The sequence below is a fragment of the Acomys russatus genome, chromosome X (genome assembly GCF_903995435.1).
Source record: "Acomys russatus chromosome X, mAcoRus1.1, whole genome shotgun sequence".
Lineage (NCBI taxonomy): Eukaryota > Metazoa > Chordata > Mammalia > Rodentia > Muridae > Acomys > Acomys russatus.
In genome coordinates, this window is record NC_067169.1 from 123590079 (window position 1) to 123609846 (window position 19768).

Consider the following 19768-nt stretch of genomic DNA (forward strand, 5'->3'; position numbering starts at 1 on the left):
AGGTCTGTAGTTATGAACTGTCTTTGCTGTCTGGGTTATTATTGCTGCATGCTTATGAAAGCATGGGTGGGGCAGGGGAATAATCCTCAGCTATTTTCTCTTCTAGTTCACTCTTTAAATTGAAGGGCCTAATAGAGTCAGTCCTGCATGCTACGGTGTATGGCTGATACATGCACAACTCCTTTAACGGGACTAGGCTGGAGCCAGGGCTGAGGGTAGGGCTGCTGTTCTGTGTGTTCCTATTGGGTACCCCTCTTGGCTCTTAGACTTACAGGGAGTCAGGAGACAGTGCCTTGGGGTGTCTGTCTCTCCCTTCTCCTCTGCTTGTCTCTGCATTTCTTTTCTAAGTTCTCCCACTCCTAGTTTTGCTGAGAAACATAAGGCTGACATAGAACAGGTTTGGCGAAAGGGTGGCATATTCTGATTTCCATTTTTGTGGTAGTGCTGGGATTGAACTTAGGGCCTCATGCATATAAGGTTAGTGTTCTACCACTGAGCTACAGCCCTAGCCCTTGCTGGGCGGCAATGCTCCGTATGAACAAAGAAGCACAGAGTTCCTCCAGCACTGAGGGGCCCAGTGTGGAAGGTACTGAGCCAGTGACTACCCTCTCAAGAACACACTATCTCTGATGAAGTTCTTGCCCAATATTACACAATAAGTTAATGGTGAAGATGGTCACACGAGGGTGAGCTGACTCCAGGGTTAAAAGCAGGCAATCAAATTTACATTTGCTATCAAACACTGACCATTGGACGTGCCCTACTGCCACACAGCACATAAGAGAGGGTGGTCTGCTCTAGGCCCATGACCTAACCCATGGTCTAAAGGCCCTACTGCCCCAGTCTCACTGTGCACCATCAATAAACAGCCGCTTTGACTCTGCTGTTCTTCAGGTTTGCCTAATGGAGCGCAATGACAGTTGTTCCAGCTGGACATCTGGAGCAGGTGGAACGGACAGACACCTGCAGTAGATTTTGGAAGATGTGGCAGAGAGGTGTTTGCTCCTAGGGAACGCCAAACAGTACAAAGAAAACAGGCAGAGGCGGGACCTCAGAGCCTTTCAATGAAATTGACTGTAATATTTGTCAAATTACAGATTTGTTAAAAATATACTTTTCCCTGATTGTACCTCAGTTGTTTTTTTTTCATCCAGGAGGGAGTCCAACTGGATCATGCTTTAGAACCTGGACACTCCAAGTCTGGTCGTCATTCGTGGCTGAGCACAGATTTCTGAACTGTCTCGCAGGTGGGAAATGGGGCGCAGGCACATGAATATCAGGTACTGTTGCAATGAGCAGGACACACAGGGAGGAGCGTATGCCATAGAGTTCAGCCTAGTAGAGCCTATGGGCCCCTCAGCAGGCTGTTGGGACACTGAAGCACAGAGAGGGAGAAGTGCCTTGCATAATGCTCAATTTCATCTTTCAGATGCAGGGCCTGAGGGGAGACTCACCGATGCACCCATGATGATAAAGATGTGTGTGTCGGCTTGGTGGAAGGCGTCCCCCTGGTACAACTCTTCCCTCAGGATCCCACACACCTGGGTCCGGCTCAGGGCCACCTGCTCTGCCATGATGTTTTCTGGTGGAAGAAAGGCTCATTGATGAGGCAGGAGAACAAAAGAGCATTGACAGCTTAACCTTATCCAAGGGCTCTCACCAGGCTGGTGACTGATTATTAAAACCACTGTCACACACACACACACACACACACACACGCTTGCAGAGTCAGAAACTGCTGCTGCCTCTGGGCTCCAGCTATACTATGCCTCCTTCCTGTGTTGCCTTCTCTGGGGGCTGTACATAACGAAATTACTACAAGCATTAATGGAATTCACCTAGGGTATTCACTCTGGGCAGCTAGATAGGTCTGGGACCATCACACTCTGTTCTCTGCCAGAAACTCCACAATGATCTGAGCATGTTTGATTGTGCAGATGATGGAGTTTAGCTCCAGCTGTCTTCTAGCCCAGCCAAGTGACCCCGTAAAGTCCCTTCTCTTTTAAAGGTCTAGTCCTCATGGGCCCAATGCGGGAAAGTGTGGGGTACAAAGGGATGGGTTAAGACCTCGTAGATTTTTTCCCCATATCCAAGCTTGGTAAATAGTGCGCATCAAAGGACACGCGGCGCACGAGCGTGCAGCAAGTATCTCCGCCGGTATGCCATCAGACCACCCCTTTACCTGCGTTTAGTTGCCACAGCCAAAACCGCTCACAGCTCTGAAGTGCACAGCCCGTTTCCGGGGGCTGCTCTTAGCTGGCACGTTTAATGCAGGAGGGCGGGTCCTTCAACTGAGCTGACCCGCCTCGGGAGAGGCAGGAGGGGGAGGAGTTTCGGATTACTCCATCAGAGCGGGAGGGGGAGAGAGAGAGAGAGAGAAAGAGAGAAGAGAGAGAGAGAGAGAGAGAGAGAGAGAGAGAGAGAGAGAGAGAGAGAGAGAGAGAGAGAGAGAGAGAGAGAGAGAGAGAGAACGAGAGAACGAGAGAGAACAAGAGAGAACGCAGAGGTAGGCGCGCGCGCATCCCGGGCCAGCCCCGCCCTGTTTTCTGTCCCTGATGCCCTTGCTCCATGATCGCGATGCCTTGCAGGCATAGGTGCTGCTCCGCAAAGTTCTCCTGTGTCCCCATCGCCATCCCAATCATAATGTATGGTCTAGTTTTCCGCTGGACCCTCGAGGTCTGTCGGCATGATCCCACTTCCGTTAGCAGCGTAGCCACGCCTTCCCTAGCTGCTGGTTTGGCTTCTGGGCCAGCTTTCGCAGCTTCCTCTAGGCTTTTTCCATTGTCGGGGTCTGGCCGCAGAGAGCCCCGTGTCAGGACCAGACTGAAACTTGGGTGTTTCAATGCGGATGCGACGCCTTGGAAATGGGGTGGGGGCGAGTGTAGGTGTGGTGACGCACTACTTTAATCACAGCAGAGGCAGGTAGATTCGAGGCCAGCCTCGTCTACGTAGGACAGCTAGGAGACCCTGTCTCAACAAACAAACAAACAAACAAACAAATAAATAAAAGTGTGTGTGTGTGTGTGTGTGTGTGTTTGAGATCTTTATCAGTGAGGAGTGGTCCACTATTCCGCTGGCCAATGCAGGCTGGCGGTCTAAGGCTTTTCTTTGGAGCAGGGTGCGGCACGTACGGAGTTTCGCATCTTTAGTTAGTCTCCAAGTCTTCGAGTCTGTGTTTTACTTCCGGATCCCACACTTACGACACCGGAAGCCGGAAGCGGGGTTTTCCACAGCAGAGAAGGGAAAGGTGACCGCCTGACTAGGACTTTGTAGGAGCTCCGATTCTGTCGGAGCGGTCGGATCCCGCTGCTCCCGCCCTCTTCACTTCAGGCCGACTCTGCTGACAGGTGTGGTCCTCTTCTCCAAAGACAGGGCTCCGCAGGTGGCCGATTCCGCAGCTTCCGAACTCCCCCGCCCCCCACCTTAGGCCCAGTTTGTTCTGCAGTATGCTTCTAGAGCATTGGTTCAGGCGCGCTTATTCACTTCCCAGGCGGGCCACTCGGACTGGTTCTGTTCTTCCTTGCACTGCAGCTGTCGCCTAAGGGCTTGGCCCCCAGTGCTAGAACTCTTCTAGTTTGGAAACATTTTCTGTTCGTCAAATTGTTTTCTGAAACACATTTTGCAGTGTAGGCCAGGCAGACCTCGAACTCAAGTTTCTCCTGCTTCAGCCTTTCAAGTGCTGGAGTTGACAGGTGTGCGCCACCAGACCAAGCTGTTTATCAAACTTGGGTGCATTTGAAGCCTTTAAAAAGTTTTCAAGTGTACATAGGCAGCTAAATATCTTACCTGATGCACCTCAGTTCACTTTGCAAATGATTAGTAGTAATCTGTTTTTCCTCATACCTGACCTGAGAGTGAGTGTGTTGTCTTGGCATTTCCTAGGAAAAAGGAAGGACCAGTAGCAGGAGTAGAGAGAGCCAGGGAGAAATAGTTGGTGGAGAGGAAGGAAGGAAGGCAGGGAGAGAGGGAGGGAGGGAGGGAGGGAGGGAGGAAGGGAGGGGAATTCGGTGGTATAGGACCTTGTTTTTTCTCTGGGAACTCAGGTTTCAGGGTAGAGGAGAGAGGTAATCGTTGATGTAACTGGCCCCAGTGGGGTCATTGCCTGTAAAGAGAAAGGAAGAAGCAAAGCATAGTGATCTGTTGTTGTTTGGTTGGTTTTGTTGTTGTTGTTTTGTTTTTCGAGACAGGGTCTCTCTGTGTAGCCTTGGCTGTCCTGGACTCACTTTGTAGACCAGGCTGGCCTTGAACTCACAGTGATCTGCCTGCCTCTGCCTCCTGAGTGCTGGGATTACAGGCGTGCACCCATAATTCAGTCTTTTTTGAGACAGTCTCATGGAGATCCATCCCTTCCCCTTGGGTTCCTAAGCTTCTGGAGCTGGAGTTATAGAAGGTGGTGAGCTACCCAGCGTGGCCTGTGGGAACTAACCCTGAGTGCTGCTAACAGCTGAGCCATGTCTGTCACCTCGGGAAGACTTGTAAACATCCGAGAGCTTTGGTATCTGAGTGTGGAATTTAGGAGGAAGGACTGTTTGGCTGTTTACACTACAAGTGTCGATGCTCATAAATCCATCTGCCTGAGCTCACCCAGCTGACCCTTCCTTCCTTTTCACTTAGTTTCTTCCTTCAGCTTCCAGAAAAACCTCCTCTCCTGGTGTCTCTCTTTCCCTCAAAGGCTGATCCTTCTCAGGCCCTTTTACTTGAATTGAGATTGTCGTCTTCCTGGGAGGCAGTCTTAGGCAGGATTTAGAAGGCCCTGGGTCAGCACTGTTCTGCATGCTCTCTAATCTGCTTTACAAGACAACATAAGCAGATCATGGGTCCTTTGTCTCAGACTGACACCCCAAGTCACACTTTCAAATTTCTTAGTATACAGAAGACACCAGATGTCTCCTCTATCCACAAAGAACATTTCTTAGGTACAGTGTGGTTTCCTGAAGCCTCAGAACCACAGGCCCAGTGGCTTAAAACAACACAAATTTGATATCTCACAGTTCTGAAGGCCATGAGAATAAAATCAGAGAGTAAACAAGGCCAAGCTCCATCTGTAAACTGTTGGGGTTTTTGTTTTTATTTGTGTTTTTATTTTGAGACAGGGTTTCTCTGTGTAGCCCTGGCTGTCCTGGACTCACTTTGTAGACCAGGCTGGCCTCGAACTCACAGCGATCCACCTGCCTCTGCCTCCTGAGTGCTGGGATTAAAGATGTGCGCCACCACGCCCGGCTCCATCTACAAACTGTACAAGAGCATCCTTCCTGTCTTTGAGTTGTTAGTGCCTTATGGGTATATCACTCTAGTCTAAGCTTCTGCCTTCCCATGGCCATCTCCCTGTGTTTCCACCTTTTTCCTCTCTCTTCTCTCTCTTGTGTGTGTATGTGAAGAGGTGGGAACTCAGCCCAGGGCCTTGTGCACGCTAGGTCAGTGCTCTACCACTGAACTACATTCCCAGACCCATTTCGTCTGCTTTCAGAAGGGTGATCTCAATTTGAAAGATTTAATTTTTGTGAGACAGGTTCTTACTATGTAGACCAGGCTGGCCTTCAATTCACAGAGATTTGCCTGAGTGCCTTCCAAAGTACTTGGTTTAAAGGCAAGTCCTACCATGCCTGGCTTGGACCCGTTAACTTAATTACATCTGTAAAGACCCTTTTCCCCCAGTAAAGTCACACTTATGGGTTGCAGGGTTAGGGCATGGACCTGTCAATCATTCCACTGTGCTAGGTGAGGGCCAGCACCTTCTGCTTCTGCAATTCCCAGCACACTGCCCTTTCCCTCTATAGTTCTTTCTCTTTGGAATTGGAATATTTGCTATGTCTTAGACCCAGACTCCCACTTTTTTTTTTTTTTTTTTTTTTGGGCGGCAGCCTGACTCCCACTTTTATATCAGTTTCACTAGACAAAATGTCCAGCCTTCTGCTGTGAATGGAAGCCTAGAACTTCTGTATAGATTAAATGCCTTGTGCCGGTTGAGAGAACTTGGCCTTTTTTTTCCAGACACTGTCCTATTGGATGAGCAGGCACCTCTGGAAGAACCAGCTGAATGAGATGGTGCAGCCCAGTGGTGGCCCAGCAGGGGACCAGGACATGATGAGTGAAGAGCCTTCTCTGGGAAAACCACCAATGCTCCATCTGCCTTCAGAACAGGGTACTCCTGAGACCCTCCAGCGCTGTCTGGAAGAGAACCAAGAGCTCCGAGGTGATCAGGAGGGGCCTAACACACTAAGAACAAAGCTTCTTTCTACCTGCCCCTCAGTATTGGCAGGACATGAGGTCATGATGTGCCACATCTCAGTATTGGCAGGGTATGAGGTCATGATGTACCCCAGAACCAGCAAGCATTTCAAACCTAGCCATCTTCCTGCTCGGTTTCAGGTGGGGCTGTCTGCGAAGATTCACATGCAGGAAGTAAGGTGGCTCAAAGCCAGCACCTGGGAGGGAGGAAAGGAAGGGGAAGGAGGGCCAGCTGGGACGCCATGGAGTAGGCTTGATCTTTCTTGGCACACAGCGAGCTTTTGGGTGGGAGGGGATATGGTTTTCCTTGGGGAGTGGGAAGGGTTGTTTTCCTAAAATGTATTGTGGCCTGCTCTTGGAGGGGCGTGGCCAGCTCCAGTGAGAGAGATCTTTGAGTGAGTCTTCTGCATTGGCATTGTCTCCTTTCTCACTCTAATTTTGTAAGGTGGATGCTAACTGATCTTGAATATGCAGCTGAAAATGATGACACTCAGAGAAGCTACTAAATTGTCCTGTCTGCACTTTCTGGGCTCCCAGGCAGTAGCCAGAAACTCCACAGTGGAGTTTGCCTTGGGGACGATTTCCCTACCTCCCCAGGCCCTGCAGGCATATTTAGGACCCCCTGATCCTGAAGACAGAGACTGAGTGTTCCAGGGTAGGGTTATCTTCAGTTGACCAGAATGTAAGTGAGGCATTTAAAAAGAAAGCCCTTCAAGTGAGGGTGATGTGCTTAGCGATGCATTGCGAACACTTGAGGGCATAACGTCAGTGGAAATGGCTGGGAATTGGTCTGACTCCTTAGAGAAAGGCCACCTGGCTATCAGGCCTCCCATCTCCTTTGCTGTCTTCCCCGTCCCCAGATGCCATCCGGCAGAGCAATCAGGTGCTGAGGGAACGCTGTGAAGAGCTGCTGCATTTTCAGGTCAGCCAGCGGGAGGAGAAGGAATTCCTTATGTGCAAATTCCAGGAAGCCAGAAAGCTGGTGGAGAGACTGAGCTTGGAGAAGCTTGACCTGCGGAGGCAGAGGGAGCAGGCCTTAAAGGATTTGGAGCACCTGAAGAAATGCCAACAGGTAGCTGGGGGGTGGGCAGTCCTGAGGTGGGGGCTGAATTTACACTCAGGACAGCTTTTATAGTTGCTTTCTCTCCTTCCACCATGTGGATTTTGAAGATCAAACTCAGGTCAGTGGCCTTGGTGGTAAGTGCCTGTACCCAGTGAGCCTTCTCGCTGGTTCTGCTCAGTATTTAAAAACATCCAGTATCCTCTCCTACCAAAACATCTCACCTGCTGTATGTATGGACTAGGCGTTTATTGTTGTTTCTGTCTGAGTATGGTCTCCTTTTACAAGGTCTCAAAGAGAATGAGAAAGGTTCTTTACCAGCTGAGAGTCAAGGTTGGTGACTGGGGGAGGACAGACAGCAGTTGGGCTAATGAAACTCCCAGGTACCCAGGCAAGGGAAGCCCCTCCATCCATCAGCTGCTTAAAGGCTGTCTCAGGTCTTGGGATGCCAAAAGTGGGCAGCATGGGAGAAAGCAGTACTGACAGGAAATGACCTTTATCTTACAGCAGATGGCTGAGGACAAGGCCTCCGTGAAAGCCCAGGTGACATCATTGTTGGGGGAACTCCAAGAGAGCCAGAGTCGTTTGGAGGCTGCCACCAAGGAGCAACAAATTTTAGAGGGAAGGTGAGTGGGGAAGGAAAGCCATTAAGAAAACATTGCCAGTCATTCCACTCAGAGGAGAGAGGAATTCCGAGGGGGATCCTACATTTGTCTCATTTAGAATCCAGTGGGTCCCTTCCAGAATTGTGAATGAGACAATCTTTTCTTCAATCCTCTGGGGCCCTCAGAGCTGTCTTGTGAGAGCCCTGGCCAGGTATCCAGGAATCTAGTTCCAGCTGTTGCTTCCAGCCTCTTGATGCTTTTCTGGGTGCTTATTTAGGATTCCTGTTGCTGCGAGGAGACACTATGAGCACCGCAGCTCTCACAAAGGAAAGTGTTTACTTTGAGCTGGCCTACATTCAGAGGGTTAGTCCATTGTTATGGCGGGAAGCATGGCAGCACGCAGGCAGACGTGGGGCTGGAGAAGGAGCTGAGAGATCTTCTACATCTGGATCTGCAGGCAGCAGGGGGGGGGGGGGAGAGACTGCACCTGGCTTGAGCAGCTGAAACCTCAAAGCCCATCCCTACTTCCTCCAACAAGCCACACCTACTTCAATAAGGCCATATGTCCCTATGAATCTGTGGGGGACATTTTCATTCAAACCATCACACTGGGATTCAACTTATTTTTTAGGAAGCACTGCAGGGCCCCTAAGACCACACTCAAGAACTCACTATCCAGGCTGATATGTAGTGAGATTCCACCAAGGCAGAAAGTCCTAGGTGAGGAGGATTAGATACATTGCACAGCCATCCCATGAAAAGCACAGAGCCCCCACGAACTGCTTCTCATTAGAGACTCTGGACCTCACGCTTCTGTTGTCAGTTGGTCACATTGTCATCCTCTGCCAGGCATGCACTAACATTTCTGACTCTTGGCAGAAAAGTGAGTTTGGCTGACTTTGTCAACTAGTGGCCTTGGCACTGTCACCCACTCTCTTGCCAAGGGGATTGGGTTGCCACGTGGGATCATTGAGTCACGGGCATGGACACTGGATACTGTTGCGCCTCTTGTACTACCTTGCTCCTGTCTTCCAGGTGGTTGGTGAAGCTAACAGGGTAGCCCTGGCACTCTCAGTACAGTAGGCAGTCATTGGGTTTGTGAGAGGGAAGAGAGTTTGACTTGGGCTCAGAGACCATTGGTGGTGGTGGCAGTGTGAAAAAAGGCTGAAGGGGTGCAGGCCCAGTCTAGACCTGCCTTGGCAAAGTTGAGGTGGCCTGCCATCAGAAGCTTCCTCAGAGACCCACGGAAATGCCCATCATTACCTTTGTAATGAGCACACAGGCAGGTACCAGGGTGAGGAGGCTAGTGCCTGGGAACTGCAGTTTAAGGGAAACTGTGGGGTACTGTGGTCCATGATCAGAAAATATGGGGCCCATGGGTGATAATAGGTGAGACTTTTACAGTATAGACGGAGAGGTGAATTCTCTGCTGAGATATATTGGTACCATGTCCTACATATACAATGAAGCTGTGTAACCCAGGGGTGGAAACTGAGCCTCCAGTGAGGCTACCTGGGACTCCAGCTGAGTTCTGAGTAGCACAGTGTTCATGAGCTCAGATGGCAGTCTTCCATGCTGCTTCTAGAATAATCTTTTGAATAATCTAGAATAATCACTTTACCCAGACTGCTTTGGTACTTTTCCAGGGACTGCTCCCACCTGGTCTTGGAAGCAGCTTAGTATGCAGGTACCTTACCCTCTTCCTAGTCTACCTCCTTGCCAACTGCCCATGACTGTCTGTTGGGCCTCTGAATAGGAGCAACACATGTCAGGAGCTGCTTTGTATTTTCTATCTCCCAACTGCCTCCTTGCCATGGTCCCTTTACTCTGCCACCAGAATCAGCTCTCAGACATATGCTATTCAGGACTCTTCCCCAGGCTGCCCTGGTCACAGCTCCCTCAGTGGTTTTTTTTGTTTGTTTGTTTGTTTTGTTGCATGCCAGGATGCGAGCAGTTACTGAGCAGGTCAGACAGCTAGAGAGCGAGCGGGAGGTGCTGCAGCAGCAACACAGTGTTCAGGTGGACCAGCTGCGCATGCAGAACCAGAGTGTGGAGGCTGCCCTGCGAATGGAGCGACAGGCTGCTTCAGAGGAGAAGTGAGTGGCTGGGAGGGTTGATCCAGGAGATCAGAGCATCCACGGTGCTTTCTGCTTTCTGGAGAGTGCCTTTGCCTTGATAATGACACACTCAACTATTGTATGTGAATGGAAATATATTCCATCTACATTCTTGATTTACTCTGTGCGCTACATAGGTTTTTTTTCACCACAGTTAAAATATGCTTTGGTGTAAGGAAAACAAGGAGCCATGGTGGCTTCAAGCTGGCCCTCAATACTCCTACTCTGGCTTTACAATGCCTGCCCAGGCCCTCAACCTACTATTGGCATGTGGTTCAGCACCCTGTTGAGTTTCCTGTAATTTAGAACAATCTCCCTGCCTCTACGTTTATTTTATTTTTGGTGTTACAGATGGAGTGTAGGGCCTCAAACACATGAGGCACAGGTTCTACTCCTGGGCTGTCTCCTAGCCCTTGGGAGAAACATTCCAAGATTTTGGCTTTAAGGAAAACAAGAACTATGTACAAGCCAAATCAGTTGCAGTGAATCCTTGCAGTCAGCAAAGCTTTCCTTAGAGTTGATGCCCTCAGGAGCCCACATTTCAGGTCTATTATGGGATAAGAAGGAAGAGGGTGAAGCTTTACTAGGCAAGATATGGCTGCACTTGGGCAAAGCAGCTTCTCTAGTTGCTCCTTCTGCGCAGGCGAAAGCTGGCTCAGTTGCAGGCTGCCTATCACCAGCTCTTCCAAGACTACGACAGCCACATTAAGAGCAGCAAGGTAAGTGAAGAGCACAAGCTAGTAAGTATGGCTGCCCTGGCCTTTCCAGGGAGAGGGGTTTTCCTACTTCCTCCAGTATACCTGAAGGGGAGCAGTGTGACCTTAGAGATTGAGCACATCTTGCTTTTGGAAGGGTCTCTCAAGTTGCCTGACACCTTCATTGGGGTTGCAGCTGTGATGATTTATGATGGCCACAAGGAGATGGGACACATCCCCAGGGTGTCACTAGGGTGTCTGGGTCTAGGGCTTTCAGATACGGTCTATGGCCTGTTTTTGTTTTTCTGCACAGAGGCCATTTCTTCATGCGCAGAGCCAGGGGGAGTCCTAGAAACATTTCTTTTTCTCTAAATTTTTTTATATTTATTTAATGTAAAAAGTATTTTGCCTGCATATATGTATGTGCACTGTGTGTGTGCTTGGTACTTGCTGCAGCTAGAGTAATAGATCGCCTGGAGCCACAGTTATGAAAGTTATGAATGGTTGTAAGCCATATGGGTGCTGGGGACTGAACCTGGGCCCTCTCCAACAATGTCTTCTTAACCGCCGAGTCATCTTTCTAGCCTCTCTTTACCTCTTCCAGAAACATTTCTGAGGTGACTTGGAGGTCTTTTTGACTTTATCGTCATCAGGTCTAAACTGGGCGGTGCAATTTCTAGTGATAACTTTGTGTGCGCCTACTTGCAAGTGCATGTTGAGGTCAGGGGCTATACATACCCAGATCTTTTTCTTATATGGATTCTGAGGTTTGAGTTTAGGCCATCACAAGTACTTTATTGACTGAGCTATCTCCCTTGCCTATTCTTTTTCTGTTTTTTAAAGACAGGGTCTTTTTTTAAAATAGATTTTTAAAATTTTTATTAATTTATTCATATTACATCTCGATTGTTAGCCCTTCCCCTGTTTCCTCCCATTCCTCCCTCCCTCCCACTTTCCCCCTTCTCCCCTCCCCTATGTCTGTGATTGAGGGAGACCTCCTCCCCCTATATGTGCTCTTAGAATATCGAGTCTCTTCTTGGTAACTTGCTATCCTTCCTCTGAGTGCCGCCAGGCCTCCCCATCCAGGGGACGTGGTCAGAAAAGGGGCACCAGAGTTCGTGTGAGAGTCAGATCTCACTCTCCACTCAACGGTGGAGAGTATCATGTTCGTAAAGACAGGGTCTTAGCCGGGCATGGTGGCGCAGGCCTTTAATCCCAGCATTCAAGAGGCAGAGGCAGGCAGATTGCTGTGAGTTTGAGGCCAGCCTGGTCTATAGAATGAGTTCCAGGACAGCCAAGGCTACATAGAAGGACCCTGTCTCAGAAAAAAATAATAAAGACAGGGTCTTGGAGAGCCCAGGCTTGCCTTGAACTCTTAGGTGGCTGAGACTAGCTTTGAACTCCTGATCCTCTCACTTCCCTCTTCCATGTGCTGAGATTGCAGGTGTGTGCTACCATGACCAACAGTCTAGTGGTCATTCTTTTACAATAAAGTTTATTAGCTGTACTCCTGTTTCTCATAAATAGAATGGACTGTTGATAATTCTTTACAACTCAGTACTTATATAAAAAATTTAATAAGCTTGTTAAAAGCCCACATATTGATCTTTAACCCCAGCACTTGGGAGGCAGAGTTCAAGGTTACCTGGTCTACAGAGCGAGTTTCAGGACAGCCAGGGTTATGTATAGTCTCAAACTCAAAAACCAAACACAAGCTACTCCCCTAAACATAAAAACATCCCCCCACTGAATAAATAACTCCAGAGAGCAATGGGAAGCCAAATGATATTAATAGACTAGAGAAACTGACTTATGAAGGCATTTCTGCTTCTCACTAAAATTTCTTAAAATTATTTACCATTAAGATCTCTGCAGTTTGCCAGGCATGGTGGCACACGCCTTTAATCCCAGCACTCGAGAGGCAGAGGTAGGTGGATCTCTGTGAGTTAGAGGCCAGCCTGGTCTACAAAGTGAGTCCAGGACAGCCAGGGCTACACAGACAGACCCTGTCTTGAAAAAAAAAAAACACAAAACAACAACAAAAAGATCTCTGCAGTTCTAGAACAGTGCAGCTATGCAAGATGAAATATCTGAAGAGGGTTTCACAAAAATGGGAGTTGGTCTGTTTTTCTATTAACAAAACGAGAACTATACGGAAAGGCAGAGGAGCAAAATCAAACCCCATGATGTGTGTGTGTGCGTGTGTGCATGCATGTGTACATAACTGTTCAAAAAATTTCATAGTTGCAGAGTTTAGATAAACAAAACTTTACATTTTATATATTTATTTTATTATAACAAAACAGGCAGTTATTGTGGATAAAATAAAATTTGACCCCTCTCTAAGCATACATTTAAAATTTTAGGTTAAGAACTGGATGTTTCCATGCCATAATGATTACTACATTTCCATGGAAACATTTTTTTCATCTGCGCAGTTATGACTGTGATTTTTTTTAACCTTCTATGTAAAAGGTGAGAACTCTAGCACCTAAATATGGCTTTAATTCAGAAAGCATATAAACAACTTTTGAAAGACTACAAATAGTGTTGCACAAGTAGATTCAAAATATTTAAACACTATTATTTCTAGCAAATACAATAGAAACATGAATACCTCTGCATAAAAACACCTCATGATTAGTCAGGCTAACACAAATTGTGCATAGTTACTTAAAGTTACTGGTCACATTTTAAGACGGATGTTGTCATCCATAGTGTGCTCTTAGGATATTTATAAGGATTAAGCACGAAACCAAATCACATGATGAAGAATTAGTTATATGGTTTAGTGGTTAAGAGCACTTGCTGTTTTTTTCAGAGGACTCAAGTTGCAAAAGTAATTTTTACTCACCTGATTTAATTGTCGTCTCTGAAGCCTACTGCCTCTGTCTGCTAACCTGGGCCTATTCCTGGGAACTTAGCCTCTATACAGTCTATGCTAACCTAGGCCTACTCCTGGGAATTTAGCCTCCATACAGTCTATGCTAGACCTAGGATGTTTTCAGCCTCTGAGATTTACTGCTTAATAAGCTCACCCTTACTTGTTCTTACTGAGCTCTGGGCTGGCTGGATGAACTCAGCTGTTCTGGATCAAACCCATCTCCCAGCTGACTTACTCAATCTGGCTTCTCTCTCTGCCCCTGAATTGCTCTGCTTGGCCTCAAACTAACTCCAGAAATCTGCTCTAATCTCCTGGCTCCTTGTTCTCTGGCGTATTCTGTCTTCACTTGCAACCTGTCTCTCTGTTACTGTTCTGGTAAAACTGCCTCCCCTCTCTCTCTCTCTGCATTGCCCCTTAAGTAGCTTCCCTTTCCTCTCTCTTCTCAAGAGAGTTTGGCGTATCCTATTCTGCCAAATCTTTCTCTGATTCACCGCCTTTTCTGCTACTGAACTATACATCACTTTCAAACATAGGTGCTTCCTTCTACAAACTCACTTTACCTTCCTTTGGAATTGAAGGCAGGTACCACCAGGCCTGGACCTAAGTTTTTCTTTACCTGGTACTTGCTCTATACCAGGCTGGCCTTGAACTCAGATCTGCTTGCCTCTGTCTCCTGGATTAAAGGTGTGCTTGTATTCTAGCTGGATCACGCAGACCTAGAAGATCTTTGGATGTGATCTCTTGCCAGAGAAGCCATCTTCTAAATTAAAATTCCTCTACACCAAATTCTGTTCCCAGCACCCACATTGGGTGGTTTATGCCCACCTGCAACTCTAGCTTTGGCAGATCTAGTAGCATCTCTGACTTCTTTGGACACACACACACACACACACATACACACACACACACACACACACACACACACACACACACACACACACACGGCTCATGCATGCACATGCGCATTCACACACACACATAAATTAAGAAAAATCTTTTAAAAATGGCTGCTTAATCCCTGGAGGGAATTTTTGGTTGAGAGCATGTGTGCATGTGTATAGGGTGTGTGTGTGTGATCAGCAGACCTTTGACCAAGTGGCAGGCTCAAAGGATCCCTGGGTTGTAGGCTTGCCTGATGTGTGATGGGCTTGCATTCTGTGGAGGGTTAGTATGTAACTTGCTGTGGAGTGAGAAGGCTCAGGAGAGAGGGCGGCTCCTGTTTTTGAAGATATGAAGAGTCAAGAGAAAGGGTGAGTAGCTAGGAATTCTCTTTAGAAAATGATGCAGAGTAGGAGGCAGTGCTCATATCCTCCGAGTTCCTATCAGTCCTAAGATCTTTGTGCGTCCTAAGACCTCAGTGTCTTCTCCCTGCACACATTGAGATCTTGTCATTGACCCCAAAGTCCAGAGGTGTGGCTTTGTTCCAGCTTTTCCTATTTAGTTCTCAGAACAGTGGCCAGCCAGGGAGGTAAGCTTGGCCCCATGGAGGGCCAAGAGACTCGCCAGATCCCTGTGTCTTTCTCTAGGGCATGCAGCTGGAAGATCTGAGGCAGCAGCTCCAGCAAGCTGAGGAGGCCCTGGTAGCCAAACAAGAATTGATTGATAAACTCAAAGAGGAGGCTGAGCAGCACAAGATTGTGATGGAGACTGTGCCAGTCCTGAAGGCCCAGGTGAGGGCTCTGCTCCGGCCTGCCCACCCAGGCAGTGGGGTCTGCTGCACCTTTTGGCATCATTTTGTAGTGGCCTCTCTTAGTGTTCTTGAGTCCTTTGCCTTTTCACTTGACCTCTTGGTGCTCTTGGGATCACAAGCTTTCCTATGTGTTCATGGTATATACTCTCATGGGGTCCTCGGGGACAGGACAGGGCTCTGTTCCTCTGGAGCATGGCATAGAATGCTTGAAGGGCAGTTGATGGATGGTGGCACACCTCTGTTCTATTTGTCAGGCGGATATCTATAAGGCTGACTTCCAAGCTGAGAGACATGCCCGGGAGAAGCTGGTGGAGAAGAAGGAACTTCTACAGGAGCAGCTGGAGCAGCTGCAGCGCGAGGTCACCAAGCTGAGAGCTGGCTGCCATGAGTCAGCCAGGTGGGCCTCTAAGAGTGCAGCCAGGGCACAGCCACACACAGAAGGTCTATACTGGGCAACAACCAGTAGTAACTGCAGGACAGTGATGGCTCTTGGTATTTTTATTAAGTTTCCGTATACCTCCTGCTGCTCTCCCTGTGTCCTGTCCTGCCAACATTTACCTTTCCCACTTACCTTCACAGAAATGAATTTATTGAGATGTATCTAAGGCTGGAGTTTTTGTGGGGATAAATTAGGTTTTATAGTGTCTTAGTTTTGTTTCTGTTGCTGTGATAAAGACCATGACTTAGAGGAACTTGGGGAGGAAAAGATTTATTTCATCACAGAGGAAAGTCAGATCAGGAAACTGCAGGCAGGAACGGAAGCATAGGCCACAGGGGAACGCTGCTCACCAGCTTGTTCAGCTTGTTTTCTCATGGAACTCAGGCCCACCTGCCCATGGGTGCTACCATCCACCGTGGGCTAGGCCAGGAAAAGTCAATTAGTCAAGGGAATGCCTCACAAACTTGCCTACAGGCCAGTCTGTTGAAGACAATTCCTCAATCGAGATTCTCTTTCCAGTTTGTGTTAAGTTGACAAAAGCCAACCAGCACAATTAACCCCTTGTCAGCTTGACATACAAACACCCCATTGTTAAACCATAACCTTTCCTTTATTGTTTGTCCTCCAATTCATGTTAATATCACAATATAAAACATAAGCTTAAAAATCCCAGTCTTTAAAACAGTCCATCACCCTTAAAAAAAAAAAAGCCAAACTCTTGGGGGCTGGAGAGATGGCTCAGAGGACTGCTCTTCCAGAGGTCCTGAGTTCAATTCCTGGCACCCACGTGGGAGTTCACAATTGTAACTGCAGGTCCAGAAGATCCAGCACTGTCTCACAGACATACATTCAGGCAAAACACCAAGGCAAATAAAATAAATTATTTAAAAAACCCAAATTGTTTAAAAGTCTAAAGTCTCTCAACTGGGGTCCTACAAAATATTGTTACATATTTTGTTACTCCAGGAGTGAAGAACCAGGGCACAGTCACAAATCTAAGTCAAACCAAAACCCAACAGTGTAAAAAAATGCAGTTCTTGATATCTGGGACCTACTAATGATCCTCTGGCTCTGCCATTCACAGCACACATAGCTCATGCCATAAGCTCAGCCTGGCTGTGTGCCACAACTGCTGCTTTCTGTGGTGGTTATCCTGTGGTACTGGCATTCAATATGCTGTGGTCTTCACTGCAACTGAGGATGCTCTTTCACCAGTAGCTTCTCCTGAGCTCTCTTTAGCTGCTTTCCATGATCCCTCACGTTATCACGTTTGACTGCCAGCATGAGATAGAGCCTTGTGTTGACCCTGAGAAGATAGTCTCTAGATTCTAGAGTCTAGGAGATTTTATCTTAGTGATGCTGATCTCTTGTTAATCGCCACTAATTTCGCAGCTTCCTCTAACCAGCATCAATTGTCCCAGTAAAGCAAAGGTTTTACTTTACTTCTGTTGGTCTCTTGTTCATCACATCCGATTCTTCAGCCCCAGCTGACCAGAATTACAGATTCTTAATTCCAGATACCACATAAATGACACTGATAGAATCTTTGCTTCCCTCTGAAACATCACAAGGCAGGCCTTCATCCTTTGCACTGGTCTCTGCATTCTTATTTTCCTTGGCTCCTACAGGACAGCCCATTAGGCTCTAATCACTTGATGGCATTCCCAGTCCAAAGTTCCAAAATCTTTCCACAGTCTTCCATAAAACAACATGGTCAGGTCTGTCTTAGCCATTCCCCAAGAACCTGGTACTATTGTCTGTCTTAGTTTGGTTACTGTTGCTGTGATAAATATCATGACTAAAAGCACACTGGGGAGAAAAGGGTTTCCTTTACCTTATAGTTAATCATGGAGTGAAGTCAGGGCAGGAACTTGAGCCAGGAACTGAAGCAAAAACCATGGAGGAACTGCTCTTTGGTTTGTTCTCCGCGGCTTGCTCACTTTGCTTTTTTATACAACCCAGGTGCTTGCTCAAGGAGTAGCACCAGCCCCGGGGCACTAGCCCTCCCAAGTCAATGATCAGTGAAGGAAATGCCCTACAGGCTTGCCTGCAGGCCAGCCTAATGGGGATGTTTCCTCGACTGAAGCTCCCTTTTATCAGATGACTCCAGCTTTTGTCAAATTGACAACAACAACAAAACCTAACTAGTACAAATATGTCTACCTAAAACCACAAAATCTTGTTTGGAAATAGTATCTTTGTATATATGACTAGTTAACTCCAAGTCACGTTAGGCTAATTAATAGACTGTGGTCCTAATAGAAGCACCAAGTTAAGATCACAGGAGGTAGCCACAATAAGGCCAAGGCAGAGACTGGCATTCAGCTACAAGACAGGAAATGCCACCACCAGCTAGGGGAGGGCATGGTGCTTTTGCCCAGTCCTCTGACATGTTGATCTAGGGCACCTGGCATCCTGCATTGTGCACATTTCTGTTATTGTAAGCCACTAGGTGTGTGGTAGTTTGTAGCAGGGTTCTAAGGAAATGAATATAGGGGGAGCCCAGGGATTAATTGCTAATTAGTATGAAGTTTGCTTTGGGAAATGATGAAAATATTCTTAAATTATGCTGATGAAAAATAAAGTATACTGATGCTTGGATATGCTGAATAGAATTAAACCCCACTGAATGATACAGTTTAAATTGGTGAATTGTATGACAAATGAGTCATATCTCAGTGAAGGTATTTATTCCTAAGAAAGAAGCCCACAGGCATTGATTGAATGCTTTCTGTTTTCAAAGGATTGAGGATATGAGGAAGCGCCATGTAGAGACTTCCCAGCTCCCTTTACTCCCTGCTCCGGGTGAGTGAACAGGTGCTGAGTGGTGGGAGGAGATGGGCAGGGAAGGAAGAGTCTTGTGCTGAGGAAACATGGCTTGGCCTCTCTGCTGCTGTGATTTGGGGAGCTCTTGTTGGCCACCCCCGTCAGTAGCCAATACCACTCTGAGGCAAAAGGAAAAACGTGCTGGTAGAGGTGGTTTCCAGCCACACATGTGGTCAAATACAGTGGTATCAGCAGATCTCAGGACATTGTTAGCCTCTCCTTCCCTTTCAGGTCTACCTAGACTGGGCGTGAAGCCTACTCAGCTAGCCTGTGTTCTTTTTTCCTCAGCTCACCACTCCTTTCATTCGCCCTTGTCCAACCAGCGGAGGAGCCCTCCTGAGGAACCACCTGACTTCTGTTGTCCCAAGTGCCAGTATCAGGCTCCTGATATGGACACTCTGCAGATACACGTCATGGAGTGCATAGAATAGGAGCAGCGGATGCAAGGCCACCTGTAGTGCCACGCCCCGAACTATGCAACTTGCGTTTTCCTGTTTTACTTGCATAGTCTGCAATTAAGGGCTGTTAAAGAGTGGGCCTCAGGGCCTAGCAGGACCCTTGCTTTAGGCCTCTTCATCTGCTAGTCCTCCATTAAGGTAGACAGCACCACTCAGGGCTGTTTTTCCCCTTTTCTTCTGTGTGCCTGAGCCACTTGCCTCTGGTGGCTTCTTCCTCCCTCTTCTCCCATTTTCCTAGGGAGTCTAGAATGGAGGCCAGGGGCTCTCAGGGAGCACCCCTTCTCCAAGCAGAGCTGAGTGTAGCTCTTCCGCCCTCCAGCTGGTGCCTTTCCTGCCTGGGAGCTACAGGCTCTCCTCCCGGGACATGTGGCACTTAGGTTCATAACCTGTGTTGTCTCGGATGGACATTTGGGACGTATTCTGTCTTTTTGCTACTGTAAGTACTTGTGCACTGATCTGTGTCTCCATCTAGGACAAATGCTTAGATGTGGCATTGGAGCCTTGCCGTGGAGGAGGTGGGCAGGCCTTTGGGTTTCTGCTATCTCCTAGACATGCTGTTCTTTCTTAAAGAGTATGCTTACGTGTCTTTTTCCTTTGATGTAGCTTGACGTTTCATAGTCCCACTCACTTCTGTCGGGTCACTGCTTTGGGGAGCTCTTTGATGACCAGTCAGGATAGTTTTTGACTATCATAGAAAGTGCACACCTTGTTCTACTTTATGTTACTATTTGGGGAACTAGAAGCTTCTTTACTCTCATTTTTTGGC

At 47.7% G+C, this 19768-nt stretch overlaps 2 protein-coding genes across 5 annotated transcripts in view; one reads left to right on the plus strand and one right to left on the minus strand.

Annotated features, from left to right (window-relative positions):
* G6pd (glucose-6-phosphate dehydrogenase) overlaps positions 1-2348 on the minus strand; it is a 17187-nt gene extending 14839 nt beyond the window's left edge. For both annotated transcript variants that reach the window (XM_051142255.1, XM_051142253.1), the window contains exons 1-2: positions 2183-2348; positions 1455-1582 (exon numbers count right to left, since the gene is read on the minus strand). In XM_051142255.1, coding sequence (XP_050998212.1) covers positions 1455-1574 — 120 coding nt within the window. In that variant the 5' untranslated portion in view covers positions 1575-1582; positions 2183-2348. The remainder of the gene's footprint in view (positions 1-1454; positions 1583-2182) is intronic.
* Ikbkg (inhibitor of nuclear factor kappa B kinase regulatory subunit gamma) overlaps positions 1-19512 on the plus strand; it is a 21721-nt gene extending 2209 nt beyond the window's left edge. Inside the window, exons 2-11 of one of the 3 annotated variants that reach the window (XM_051142258.1) lie at positions 1155-1247; positions 5992-6193; positions 7089-7300; positions 7796-7914; positions 9837-9989; positions 10654-10729; positions 15116-15259; positions 15534-15676; positions 18462-18523; positions 18833-19512. In XM_051142258.1, the coding sequence (XP_050998215.1) occupies positions 6007-6193; positions 7089-7300; positions 7796-7914; positions 9837-9989; positions 10654-10729; positions 15116-15259; positions 15534-15676; positions 18462-18523; positions 18833-18975 (1239 nt within the window). In that variant the 5' untranslated portion in view covers positions 1155-1247; positions 5992-6006 and the 3' untranslated portion in view covers positions 18976-19512. Of the gene's footprint in view, positions 1-1154; positions 1248-3180; positions 3348-5991; positions 6194-7088; positions 7301-7795; positions 7915-9836; positions 9990-10653; positions 10730-15115; positions 15260-15533; positions 15677-18461; positions 18524-18832 lie in introns of those variants that run through there. The other 2 variants (XM_051142259.1, XM_051142257.1) reach the window with 2 other exon arrangements.
* The last annotated feature ends 256 nt before the right edge of the window (positions 19513-19768 follow it).